This window comes from Propithecus coquereli, unplaced genomic scaffold (genome assembly GCF_000956105.1).
Source record: "Propithecus coquereli isolate 6110/MARCELLA unplaced genomic scaffold, Pcoq_1.0 Scaffold193, whole genome shotgun sequence".
Lineage (NCBI taxonomy): Eukaryota > Metazoa > Chordata > Mammalia > Primates > Indriidae > Propithecus > Propithecus coquereli.
Window position 1 is genome coordinate 2,396,639 of NW_012144190.1, and position 12,635 is coordinate 2,409,273.

The following is a 12,635-nucleotide window of genomic DNA, read 5'->3' on the forward strand; positions in this document are numbered from 1 at the left end:
GCTTATTCAAAATGCAGACTCCCAGCCCCCCGTCCCCCAGATTTGATTCAAAGGTTCTAGGGCAGGGATCGGAAACTCAAATGCCTACAGGGGCCAGGCGGGTCACATAAATGAGTGAACTAGCCAGGTATAAGAAAAGTCAACGGCCAGAAATACAATTAAATCGTATCTTTACTGAACTATGGTGAATGCATGGAACATAATACAAACATGTATGATACTAGCGTTTATATTTTAAATTCAAAATTGAAAAAATACAAATCGAAAAATAGAAATATTTAATTATTAAAATTTTCTCTTTCATAATTCTTTTGCGCCTTTGAGTTGGAGCCAAAAGGCCGACATCTTCCCTTCCGCACCAAGATGTCAATATTAGGCCTTGGCTGGCACGGTGGGATGGGCAGTTTAGAATTCAACCTCGCATCCTTGAACTGGGAGCGGTATTTAATTTGATTCAGGTTTGTAACGGAAAACAGCTGTTCACAAGCATAGTACTTCCCAACACGGATATTCAGGACAACTACTAGAGACAGGTGTAAAATCTCGCCATCTTCAAACAGAATTGTATTTAGGAACCAGCGCCCTGCCGCACTGTGGTTCAGTGACTACTGTTCGTGGTCGGCATTCACACAATCGACATTAACCGACACAGGCAATCTGGACAGCATTAGTTCATTGTCATAAAGTCTGGATTCAGAGAGCCTTTGGGGGAACGTGGTCTTCAACCCCACAACTTGGGTGAATACAGCCCCGGCCACCTCTTTTGTTTCTGAAAACCAACTGCAGCAAAGAAAAAAAGAGTCAGATTTTGCCTTGCCGGTGGCCTCCCCGTTTTTGCCAGGACTGAGCAAATATGATCATACATTCAAGTCGCTGTTTGTGAACATCCTTGCGGAGAAATATTCAGTGTTCAGAAGGATCATAACCTCGACCAGAGTCTTTGACTAACCTTCTCAGGGGAACCGAGTGTGGCTTTTGCCTGATTTAAAACGAACCAAGTTGGCTAACTTTAACAGTTCAGATTTCCTCCACAACCAGCTCACAGAGCTTCTGTGACATACATTGGGTCAAGCCACCATGAACTTGCCCGTGGTTAAAGCACAGGACCCAAACGTCGAGGGCATCTACGATGTGTTCTACTTAATTTCTTAGAACAATTCAACTCCCGGTGATAGATGCCATGACCTGACCCCTGTGTCCTTGCCAAATGTTGCCACCTTGGATCAAAGAGTCCTGCCAGGTCCCCCTGGAATTACAACTATCCATAGTTGTGCTTAAGAATTCTGGCCGGTCTATGTGAAACTTTTCATTTCTCTCTATACACAAAAAAATAAGTCATTTCCCAGCATTGGGCCTGCCTTGGCACCATGTCACAGACTTCTTCGGTCACATCAAAATTCTCAACACCACAAATAAATAAAGCTAACTGGGTGGCAATAGTTCATGAGCAGCAATAGAAAAGGCCACAATTGATTTGACTTTCAAGCAACTGGACTTATTTATCTTCAACTCACTGTGCAACACAAATGCCCGGTGGACTTAAATAATGGTATAAACAGTCTGTCTCTGTTCAGGACATCCTGCTCCTTTATAAACTCGCCGTCTGATACAGGTTTTAATGCCCAGGTAATTCTTCTCGTGTGACTCTGGAACAGCGCGCTGCAGCCATGTGCCATTTCTGTCATCGCTTTCTAAAGCAAACACTACTGACATTTGAGTCCCTTTTTCAGTTCGTTGAGGATCGCGTCCCGAGTCTGTTCCGTATACTGGTCGTAGCTCTTACTGTGCTTTGATTTGTAATGACGTTTCAGGTTGTATTCTTTCAACACAGACACGATTTTTTTGCATATTAAACACGTAGGCATGCTCTTCACTTCCACAAAGAAATAGGCTCGCTCCCACTTTTCTCGAAACACGCGGCCCTCTCCTTCTCTCTTTCGTTTGGCCGCTTTTGATAGAGACATGGGTACAAGAAAGGTTTCACTTTCCTCTGAAAGCTACCAAGGGAACAACCACAGTGCAAGCCCGGTGACAAAGGCAGTGACCCTCTGCCTCACGGGGGAGACGGGGGAGCCAAGAGGGAGTGGTGGGGACTGTGGCGAACCGGAGAGCACACGCCCCACCGAAAGGGGCAGCTCCAGCCCGTTGTTGCCAGGCAGAAGGGCAGGCCCAGGGATGCCAAATCCTCTGACTTGCCAAGAGAAGCCAAGACTACAGATTTTGTGTGTGTGTGTGAGTGTGTGCGTGTGTGAGTGTGTGCGTGTGTGTGAATGATCCCGATTTTTACAACTAACTCGTAAGAAAAAAGTACCACATATGCTAACACAGGGAAGGCCAAACAAAACTCATCTGCAGAGTGGCCCACAGGCCACCAGATTGCAACCTCTCTCCTGGGGCGGGGCCCACGAACCTGCATGGTAACCAGCATCTGACACGACGTGGATGCCAGTGGTCCAGGCGTGGACCACACTCTGAGCAACACTGGTCCACATCCTACAACAGACAACTAACTGTCCACCTCCACGAGACCACCCTGCACTTCAGACACGTCTGCCGCTGAGGACACCCTTCAGGTCCCTCACCTCACCACATCCCAGCCCTGCTCCCTGCCAGGTCTTCTATCCCGAGGACGGCCCCCCTGTCCACCCGACCCAAAGCCCCAGGTCGGCCTCTGACCAGGACCCAGGGCCTGCCCTCTGTCCATATACAATCTCGTCCGCTTCTGGGCCTTCAACCACCAAACATACACTGTCCCCTAAGGGTATATCCTGAGCTCTTAACATGGCACCTGTCACCTGGATGACGCTAGGACCATTTGCACTCACTACCAGCTCCTTCTCCTAGGAGCCCCACCATCTACCATCGCCCAGGCCTGGCCCCAGGAGCCACCCTCAACCCCACCCGACTTAACCCCACTGCCTTCATGTGGCCCACCAGTGCCCAGCCTCACCCCTCCTGGCCTCCTTCCTTGCCTCGTCACACTCCAGCCCAGCGATGTCTTTCTGACACCCAGAGCCAGCCCAGGCCCACCCCGCCCACTCCTCACAGCCTCCTATGGCTCCTGTATCCCCAGGACAGACCTCTAGCTGCTCAGTTTGCAATCTGAGCCCCTCAAGTTCTGCCCATCGCTGTAGCTCCTCCCTCCCTCACGCTCCAGAAACATCCATCAACTTGCTCCTTTGAGCTGCCTATGCTTCCTCCTGCCTTTGCACACGCGCTTCTGCAGTTCCTTGTACTCGGATCGCCCTTTGCCTCCTTCCCGCCCAGCCTCACTGACAGCTGCTTCTCTTTCAAGACCCTGCGGAGCCCAGGCTGGGTGAGATGAGATGCCTCTTCCAGGCTCCCAAGGCGGCCCGTGCTACCTCCACGAGAGCACGTGTCCTGAATGCTACCTGCCTGCCTCTGCCGTCTCCCCCCGGACCAGGCTGCCAGACTGCCTCTGACTCACCGCTGAGGCCCCGGTGTCACCCACCCAGGGCCTCAGGGATGTCTGCTAAAGTGAGAACAAGAATAGAAATGTCTCCCCCAGGTCTCCTCCTGCCCAGTCCTGGGGGACGTCAGTGACGGGAGCCGGGGTGTGTGTTAAAAAGGAACTTTATTGGGTGTTGGGGGTTCAGATGAGATCCATGAGGATGTCGTCCTCCATGACGCTGGGCTGCAGGCCCGGCTGGGGGACCGGGCCCCGGGGACCCCCGCTCAGCAGCATCTGACCTGGGGGGCAGTGGGGAAGGGACTGCATCTCCCAGTAGTCCCTGGGGCCTTGGAGGCCCTGGGGGCACTCAGTTTTCTAGGAAGCCCTGGGGGACCCGTCAGAGGCGCCTTCTGACCCCATCTGGTTGCAGATACATTGTTTTCCATAAGCCTTTGGGAGCCCTTCCCCCACACTGCTTCTTGGCCCTAAGACCACATTTCCCAGCAACCCTAGGACACACGGGAGATCACGGGAAGAGCTCTTGACCCACTAGGTCCTTAGACCTGTGAGTTGTACTTCCCCGTAGCCCTCAGAGCCCCACAGGGGCTCTGGGGGGAGACCCAGGTTTCTGGATCCCAGGACTTCATTTCCCAGGAGCCCTTGGTCTTGGTGTTCTAGCCCAGGGGCTGCTGGGACACTCAGTCCAGACCTCTGCCCTCCCCTGGGCCCCCTTACCTGGCAGTGGAGCCCGAGAGGGAAGCTGTGCGGGCCAGGACTGGGCAGGCGGTGGATGCAGGAGAGGGGGCCCCAGCTGGGGCTGCCCCAGGCCCTGGTGCGGTGGGGGCAGCAGCGCAGGAGCCCCAGGGGGCTGGAGGTGGTGGAGGGAGGCCTGGGGCGGGGGGACCCCAGTCTGGGGCTGGGAGAACACAGAGGGTGGCTCAGAGGCTCCCGGTGGGCAGCTCCCCCACCCCCCTGCCATCCTGCCTCGGGCACAGATACTACCCAGAGAACGGGTCAGCCAGTGGTGTGGGAACGTCTTTCTTCAAAGGAATCTTGGCAGAAGCCCGTGTACAAGGATGGAGAGGAGGCAGTCTGCCTGGAGCCCTTGGCCGGGCTCCATTCACACCCACTGACCACAGCCAACCTCCCTCCTCCAAGATAAAAGGACCAGAACTGTCAGAACCAGGATCTGTAGCTCCTATCTGCCCACACCCAAATCTCACCGGTGGCGGGTTGAGGAGGAGGCTTCGCAGCTGGGGGTTGGCCCCAGGGTTCTGGGGCCGAAGGATGGGTCCAGGAGGGGGCTGGCCGGGGGCAGCTCCGGGAGGGCCTTGAGGGGCACCTGGGGGGGCCTGGGTAGTACCTTGGGGCTGGGGCTGCCCTGTGGCCCCAGAGGCCCCCACGGTGCCCTGAGGCTGGGGCTGCGGTGGGCGAAGCTGCAGCTGGTGGGAAGAGAGGCAGAGGTAAGGGAGAAGGGCAGGGCCTCCACACCCCCATGTGGGCATAAAGGGCAGCCTCTGGGACCTCCCCTGCCCTGTCCCTGACCCCACCAGCTCTGTCCTCACCAGATTCTGTGAGGGCCTCGCTTGGTCCTCCAGAATGGGGCCTAGCCCTGGGGGTGCCTGCTGTCCCCCCATCTGCATGGAAAGAGAGGGAACAGGTCAGTAATGGGCGTGGGGTGCAGGGGGGTGGTGTCCTGAATCTCATTCGGGAGGATCTTGAGCCCTGAAGGGAGCGTGTAGGAGTTGGGAACATTTTGTCCGGGAACGAGCAGTCTGGGAAGGAGATTTACACTCCCAGGTCCCCAGGAGGCAGCCATGTGTCAGAGATTTCAAGTGGGTACTGAAAAGGGAAAGTACGTTGCAATAACATACGGGGTGGGACTAAACTCAGGGGTGGCTGCATCTTGGGAGAAGAGTAAACGCCTGGAGACCCAGGAGGGCCACTGCGGGGCTTGGCTGTCTGAGCTCTGGGGCCCGGGCTGGAAGGGGACACCGGGTTGGGGAGGGGCTGTGATCACTCACCCCTCGCTGTTGCTCCAGCTTCTGCTGCTGGACCTGCTTGTGGTTGGTGATGACCTGCCGGATGCCATTGACGAAGCCGCTCTGGTCATAGGGGATGAGGCCCATGAAGATCTTCTTCTTGGACGAGTACAGGAGCATGAGCACGCGCACCTCGCAGGGGGCCGTGTGGGGGAAGTGCACGCAGCCCGCCTGGGGGACAGAGGGTCTTCAGAACCACTGATGCCCTGGAGGAGGTGGCGTCCCACCCCTCCACATTCTAGAAGGTTCTAGAAGCCCCACAGGTAAGGGGAGGCGAGGTTTCTGCTATGAAAGGTTGAGGAAACCAGAGAGCCCGAAGGAAGGGAAATACACGACTGACGCCACTCTTCCCCTTATCCTTCATCACAGCACACAGGACGCCTGGAGCCTTGAGAGCTACTTTGTGACCATGAGGAAGAGGCCAAGAGAACGACAGGGGCCCTGGCCCTGACACCAAGGAGCTATTAATAAAAACCCAATCGCTGCCTACTTCTGGGACACCCCGTTATATGTAAAAAATAAATGCCTGCTGCTACAGTGCTTGCTCTTGGGACATTGCCTCTCGCAACCCAGCGGCCATGTTATGAGGAAGCCCAAGGGCAGGCCACGGGCAGGCCACATGCAGACAGTCAGACTGACAGTCCCCAGCTGAGCCCCCACTGACAGCCAGTACCAGGTGAGTCGGCCATTCTGAACATCCAGCCCAGTCGAGCTTTCAGATGACCACAGTTTCAGCTGCCATCTGATGGTAGCCCCATGAGCGTACCCGAGTCAGAATGGCCCACTGAGTCCAGCTGACCCACAGAAGTGTGAGAGAACATTGTTTATCGGCCGCCCCACCCTAATTATCTATTTTTTCTGAAAACTCTGCTGGATGGCTTTGTGTTACTTGGTGCTGAAAGCATTCCTAACCCTCCGGAGCACCTTCCTCATCGAGTTTCTGCGAGATACACGCGCAGTAACCCACCTAGAGCCCTGGCTCCTGGAAAAGTGCTTGGTACACGGACAATACCTGGGTCTGCTCCTACTTAGAGAAGCCCTTCCCCGGTGTTACGAGTTGAATTGGTCTTCCAAAAAGAGATGTTAAAGTTCCAATCCCCCAGCACCTGTGACGGTGGCCTTATTTGAAAAGAGGGCCTTTGCAGATGTAATAAGATGAGGTCATTAGAGTGGACTGATCCAAAGTAACTGGTGTCCCACAGACACGTGCAGACACACCGCCGTGTGCAGACAGACACGAGGCACGTGAAGACGAAGGCAGAGCCCGGAGCGGTGCTGCCGGCAGCCTGGGGCCCTGACACCCTGACCTCCGACTTCTGGCCTCCAGAACTGTGACAGAATCCATTTCAGTGGGTTGAAGCTCCCTAGTTTGTGGCAGTGCGTTACACGTCAGAATCAGTAGCTTCCTCCTAATTTAATTGCTCCTGTCACACCCGGGTCACACTTTTAATGTGGAATGTACCTCGATCTGGGGCATATTATAACGGTAATAAAAGTTAAGGCTTTAGAAGAAAGATGGGGAGCCCAGGCTTGCAAAGGCCACCCAACCATCAAGAACGGCTCCCTCGCGCCCAGGCACTTCCCATCACAGCACAGAGGAAGGGAGGACAGAAGAGTCGGCGCCCCTGGGCCCACCCGGCCCTGCCCAGGACTCACAAAGCCGTTGCCCATGATGCGGTAGAGGCCTTTGAGAGACTCCAGGTCCTTGTTGGTGAAATGGAACTGGACCATCCTCGAGTTCCGGAACAAAGGGCCCAGAGTGGTCTGGGGGAGACATGGAAGTCGACCGGCGTGTGGGGAAGTGAGGAGGGGACACAAAGGCAGGGAGAAGGGCAGGGCAGGTAGGAGAACAGGGTGAGAGGTGCCTGGCAGGGTGGGGGCCCCGACTGCCACTCACCAGCAGCTGCTGGGGGATGAGCTGCATGATCAGCTTCTGGGGCCACTGCTCCGTCTTCCTGGGGGGGCGACGCCAGAAGAGGTATCAGGAGGGGCAACCCCAGCCCTGCCCCACCCCACCCCCGACAGCCACCTACAGATTCTCTCCATGATTCACATAGACCTGGCAGGGCAGTGACCGTGTCAGCTTGGTGTTTGCGTCCACTGAGGCAGGTTTAGGTTTCTGGGGGGGAAGATGGGCATGTCAGAGTGAGAAGGGCCTTATGCCTCAGGTCTCTGACCCCTCTTGTCCCTCCTTGGTAGCCCCAAAGCTCAGGATGTCCAGGGTGTTTCATGAGCCCTGGGCTCCTCCTCCAGACCACTAATCCCATACTCCGCTAGCCTTCAAATTCTACAAATGTTGGGGCTTCTCCTCTGACCCCTAAATCCCACAATCTACTGTTCCTCAGATGCCACAATCCCCTGGGCCCCTGTCTGTACCCTAAATCTAGGCTTTTCTGGGCTCTTCACCTGCAACACAATTCTTAATATCCCCCTAGTCCTGAACTGCATGGTTCCTTAGGACTCGCCTCTGGACTACAAGTCCCACGACCCCATGGGGCCCCTGGCCTGGCCCTGAATCCTACATGTCCCACGAAACCCAGCACTCTGAGTCCCGCAGGCCTGGCCCTCAGTCCACGTGCCCAGTGCATCCTCAAGCCCACTCACCTCCTGCCACTCGAGGACTCCACTCCAGGCCAGAAGTTTGTTGGAGACTGACTGCTGCCCACCAAGGGCTGGGGCCCCTAGCTGGGCTGGAGAAGGGCCGCTCACCCCTCCCGGGGCCACTGTGCCCGCCTGCCAGAGGGGAGGAAGGAGGGCAATGAGGGTGGGAACAGACGTCCTGTTAGAGGGGCAGACCAGGAAAGATCCCTTCCTCTGCATCCGCAGCCCCAGAATAGGGTCTCGGCATCCCTGACACGCTAAACGCTCTGCCTCTGCAGCATTTGAGGACTTGTGAGGCCCTGATGCCTTGGACTCCCAGGTCTGCGGATGCCAGGATCCCCTGGGTTCTCCAGAACAGCTCCGACCCACGTGGAGCCACGAGCCTCAAGATTCTAACCCCAGACCCGCTCATCTCGGAGTCGTCTGTAACACACGTGCCACGAGCCCGGAGGACCCAGAACCACAAGGCCCACACCCCTCGGGCACTGCTCAGGAAGACAAATACCCTCTCACTGTGCCAGCCCGGGCAGCTGGGAGGAAGGAGCGGGGCGGGAGGTGTGCAGGCACCTACCATGGACGGTGCCCCGGGCTGCGCAGAGGGGGCCAGGCCCGGGCCGGGGGCCACAGTGGAGACCAGGCTGGGCTGGGAAGCAGGAGGTGGCTTGGGGGCACCAGGGGGTCCTGGGGGTAACGGAGGGGCTGAGGCCTGGCTGAAGGGGGCACCCACTCCGGGAGCGGCTTGCTGGAGAGGGGTGATGGGCGAGACTGTGGGAGAGATCAAGGAAGAAGTGGGGAACGGGTGTGCAGAGGGGGGCCTGCCCACCCTCCCACCCTGCATCCTCACCCCCAGACTCACAGCGTGGGCCCAGCCCAGCCTTCTGGTTCTTGGCAGCCTCCACTGCATTCTGGGCGGCCACCTGAGCCGCGCTCAGGTTCCCAGGGACCTGGGTTAGAGCGGGGGGGGGGACTGGTGAGGACCATGCGTCCCGACAAGGCCACACCACCCGGGCCCCACAGCGCACAGCCACTCCAGCTGGGATAGCTCAGGAGCTCACAACCCCAGAGATGTGACTCCATGGCTCCAAGAGTCCCATCCTTCTGATGTCCCAGTGGGGACTCCCATCACCCCACAAGCCCCTATATTCAACGAGATCTCTTCCAAGGGGCCATGGTTCCTGCAAGGCCACAGAAGCATGTCCGTACCTGGTACTGTGGGGGGACAGGGGGCAGAGGCTGCTGGGGGGCTGCTGAGAGAGTGGCTCCCGAGGGTGCGGTGGGAGGCAGGGGCACCGGCTGCTTTGGCTGGAGGGGGCCTGAGGCCGAGCCACCCCCAACTGAGAGCAGGATGGATGACCGCACCATGTGAGAAGGGGTTCCAGGCGAAGACAGGGGAGAGAAATCCGAAATCCAAGTCAGACGGAGCTGGGGAACCCAGCCCCCGCCCGAGCCTCCCGCGCCCACCGGCGCCTGGGCCTCACCAGGCAGGACGAGCCCCCGCACCAGCACCATGTGCCGCGGGTCCTGGCTCACATCTGCCGGGGGCTGCAGCGGCTCCAGCAAGGCCGGGGGAGCCGCCTTCTCGAACAGAAGCCGCAGGGCAGGAAGCTTCCGGGGAGACACGATGGAGAAGTGGATCCCTCGCTGCAGGGGAGAGGACAGGCGGTCAGGATGGGGCGCCACCATAGGGATGCTGGGGCTGGCCCCCAGGCGACCACAGTTGCTGTGTGTGCAGGTGGACGGCCCCAGCCCTATGACCACAATTCCCATCAAGCTTTGGGGCGGGGACTGTGGGACCTGGGTTATAGCTGTCCCAGGGGACTCCGGGTTATAGTTCTTTCAACGAGAGTAAGCAGAGTTGGCCGTGGGTCCGTGACTATTCTGACCCAGGAGTCTGGGCCCAGCCCTTCCGCCCCCAGCCCCTCCTCCCTCAGACCTGGGGTCCTCACCTCCCCAATCTTTTGCACAAGACTCTCGGTCGTGTACCCGGAGTACGTGGTGCTCTCGACAGCAGGCAACAGGTACGGGGGCGAGTTGCAGATGAGGAGGCAGACTCGGTGCGTCTGGCCGCTGCCAGAGACGAGAAGAGATAAGCAGCGGGCACCGACAGGGCCCCTGCGGAGGGACCCGGAAGCCGTCCCGGCAGAGGTGCGAGCACGCGGCCCACATGGAGTCAGGAGCAACGCCCCATTTTACAGGCCAACATAGAGACTGGAGAGGTTCCGAGACTGGCTCTAAGTCTCCCAGCAGGCAGCAGCAGCAGGAGGGAGACCCAGAGCGGCCCTTCCCAGCGAGGATACCGACACCAGGCACCGGCCCAGCCTCACCCGAGGACGCGCCTCTGGCCTCCCAGCTCAGAGTTCTCAGGAACACAGAGCCACCCCCTCCACAGTGTGAGGCATAAAGTGGGGTCAGAAAGAGAGGGACACAGACCCAGACGGAGGAGGCACTCACATCTGCTCCCGCATCTTCTTGAAATCGTCGAACAGCTGCAAGGCAGTGCTGAGGCCTTCTGCGATGAGGCTGCAGCTCTCGCCGCCGCCGCCCATGAACCTGCAGGGCGCCAGGTGGTCAGCTCCCAGGGAGCCCCAGGGCTGCCACTGTTCACTCACACACACACACACACACACACACACACACACACACACACGCGCGCTCTTGCAGAGCCTGCTCCTGTGCTGTCCCTCATCTTGCACTGGGACTATGTACCTTGGGACAATGGGACACTGTTGAGTTCCCGGCTCTATCTCTGGTGCTGGCACCAGACCAGAGAGGACAGGGGACATTTGCTGTGTTAATCATGAGGCCTGGGAGGGAAGGGGAAAGCGCCTGGGACACCAAGCCTAAGATCCTGCGCTGTGTCCCAACCCTGGTGGGACTGACTCCTTCCTTGTCCACCTCCTGCCGTCCCTCCCCTACTCTGGGACATCTGGTCCAACTTTAAAATCAGCCCTGGCCTCACTGCACCTTCCGTGCCAGAAACAGGGGCCACCTCTGTCCTCCCACAGTGTCATGGGTTGAAATGTGTCCCCACTAGAAAGACAGGATGAGCGCCTAATCTTATATGGAAATAGGATCTTTACATAGGTAATCGAGCTGAATTAGGGGGCCCTAACCCAGTAAGACGGGTGTCTCTATAAAAAGGAGAAATCTGGACACAGACACACAGAGGGAAGATATGGAGACACAGGAAGAAGACCGTGGAAGACTGGGGTGATGCAGGACAAGCCAGGAATGTCCGGGGCCGCCAGCAGCTGGAAGAGGCCCCTACAGCGTTCCCAGGAAGCACCTCCCGGCCACCTTGACTTTGGACTTCTAGCCTCCAGAACGCGGAGACAATACATTCCTGTTCTTCTAACCCACTGTCTGCGACTTTGCTAGGGCAGCCCTAGGAAACCGACACACAGGGACACTGGAGCCTCCCCTCCGCCTGATCCACAGCAAGTCACCAGCACCCGTCCCTGTGTGGGGTGTGGCTCGGCGAAGGCCTTTACTCAAGCGCAGCTGTTGCTGCCACGATTCTTCAGGTCACGTGGGCATGAGGCTGACCCTTGCGGCAGCAGGGGACACATGTGGAAACCTGAGGGACCCATCTCCCCGAACTGTGGTCTCTGAGTCCATGTCTGCGGCAGACTGAGTCCCCTCTCGTGCCCAGCCTTGCCACCACGGTCTGGCACATGGAAGGCCTTAGGAAATGTATGTTGAATGAATAACTGGCTACAAACCCAACCGTGTCCATCAAACCCAAGCCCTTAGCTGGGCACCTGGTCCCCAGGTCCTGCCCCCTAACCCACACCCTCTGTCCAAGTGTCCTCCAGAACGTCTCACGTGTCCCATCTCACATACCCCTGGCCTCGTGTACCTGGCTGCACCTCCAGGTCTCTGCACGTGCTGTTCCCCCACCCCCATTCCAGCCCAGATGGAACTGCAGCTATCCTGTGCCGCCCGGCCCGGCGTGCCCTCCTCCAGGAAGCCCTCCCCATCTGCCACCTGATTTTAGGGCCCGCCATTGATCACATCACAGGTCACCCCAAACTGCGGCTGTCAAGCTTCCCTCCACAGCCCCCCTTCCCCCTCACAGCCTGTGCAGCCCTCAGTGACAGAGACAACGCTTGCTGACCATCTCCACGACGTGCCGGCTCACACAAGGCCTCGGGAATCGCACGCCAGCAGCCTGGCAGTGCCGATGCAGCTGCGACCCTGCTCCCCACGTGAGATCATGCACTTTCCTTCCGGTTCCACTCAGGCACCCCGAGCCTTGGGCACTCAGCCCACACCGCTGCTACTCCTTACCCACACCACTCCTCAGCCCTCCTCTTCCTCACCATCGAGACGATTTGGCAAAGGACTTTTAAGGCCACAGAGTCGGGAGGAACCCCACTGAATGAACCAGGCCTGGACCCAGCCTGCCACACCAGCGTCCTGCTATGGATGACATCGTGGGCTTCTCTGAGACTCCAGCCAAGGGCACCCTGGCTAGGGCTGGGGGAATGGGGAGCAACTGTGGCCTGCTTACAGGTCTCCTCTGGGAGAGCGAACGTTTTGAAATGAGACAGAGGCGTGGCTGCGCAACATTGTGCGTG

The 12,635-nt window shown here is 57.9% G+C and overlaps 1 protein-coding gene across 2 annotated transcripts in view; it reads right to left on the bottom strand.

The window, feature by feature from the left end:
* Nucleotides 1–313: 313 nt before the first annotated feature.
* Nucleotides 314–12,635, bottom strand: part of MED25 (mediator complex subunit 25) — a 17,403-nt gene continuing 5,081 nt past the window's right edge. The window contains exons 4-18 of one of the 2 annotated variants that reach the window (XM_012643150.1): nucleotides 10,507–10,605; nucleotides 10,002–10,122; nucleotides 9,534–9,696; nucleotides 9,259–9,389; nucleotides 8,912–8,999; nucleotides 8,627–8,820; nucleotides 8,059–8,187; nucleotides 7,488–7,573; nucleotides 7,352–7,409; nucleotides 7,111–7,218; nucleotides 5,437–5,625; nucleotides 4,978–5,049; nucleotides 4,636–4,854; nucleotides 4,148–4,328; nucleotides 314–1,948 (exon numbers count right to left, since the gene is read on the bottom strand). In XM_012643150.1, coding sequence (XP_012498604.1) covers nucleotides 1,704–1,948; nucleotides 4,148–4,328; nucleotides 4,636–4,854; nucleotides 4,978–5,049; nucleotides 5,437–5,625; nucleotides 7,111–7,218; nucleotides 7,352–7,409; nucleotides 7,488–7,573; nucleotides 8,059–8,187; nucleotides 8,627–8,820; nucleotides 8,912–8,999; nucleotides 9,259–9,389; nucleotides 9,534–9,696; nucleotides 10,002–10,122; nucleotides 10,507–10,605 — 2,083 coding nt within the window. In that variant the 3' untranslated portion in view covers nucleotides 314–1,703. Of the gene's footprint in view, nucleotides 1,949–3,576; nucleotides 3,712–4,147; nucleotides 4,329–4,635; nucleotides 4,855–4,977; nucleotides 5,050–5,436; nucleotides 5,626–7,110; nucleotides 7,219–7,351; nucleotides 7,410–7,487; nucleotides 7,574–8,058; nucleotides 8,188–8,626; nucleotides 8,821–8,911; nucleotides 9,000–9,258; nucleotides 9,390–9,533; nucleotides 9,697–10,001; nucleotides 10,123–10,506; nucleotides 10,606–12,635 lie in introns of those variants that run through there. The other variant, XM_012643151.1, reaches the window with a different exon arrangement.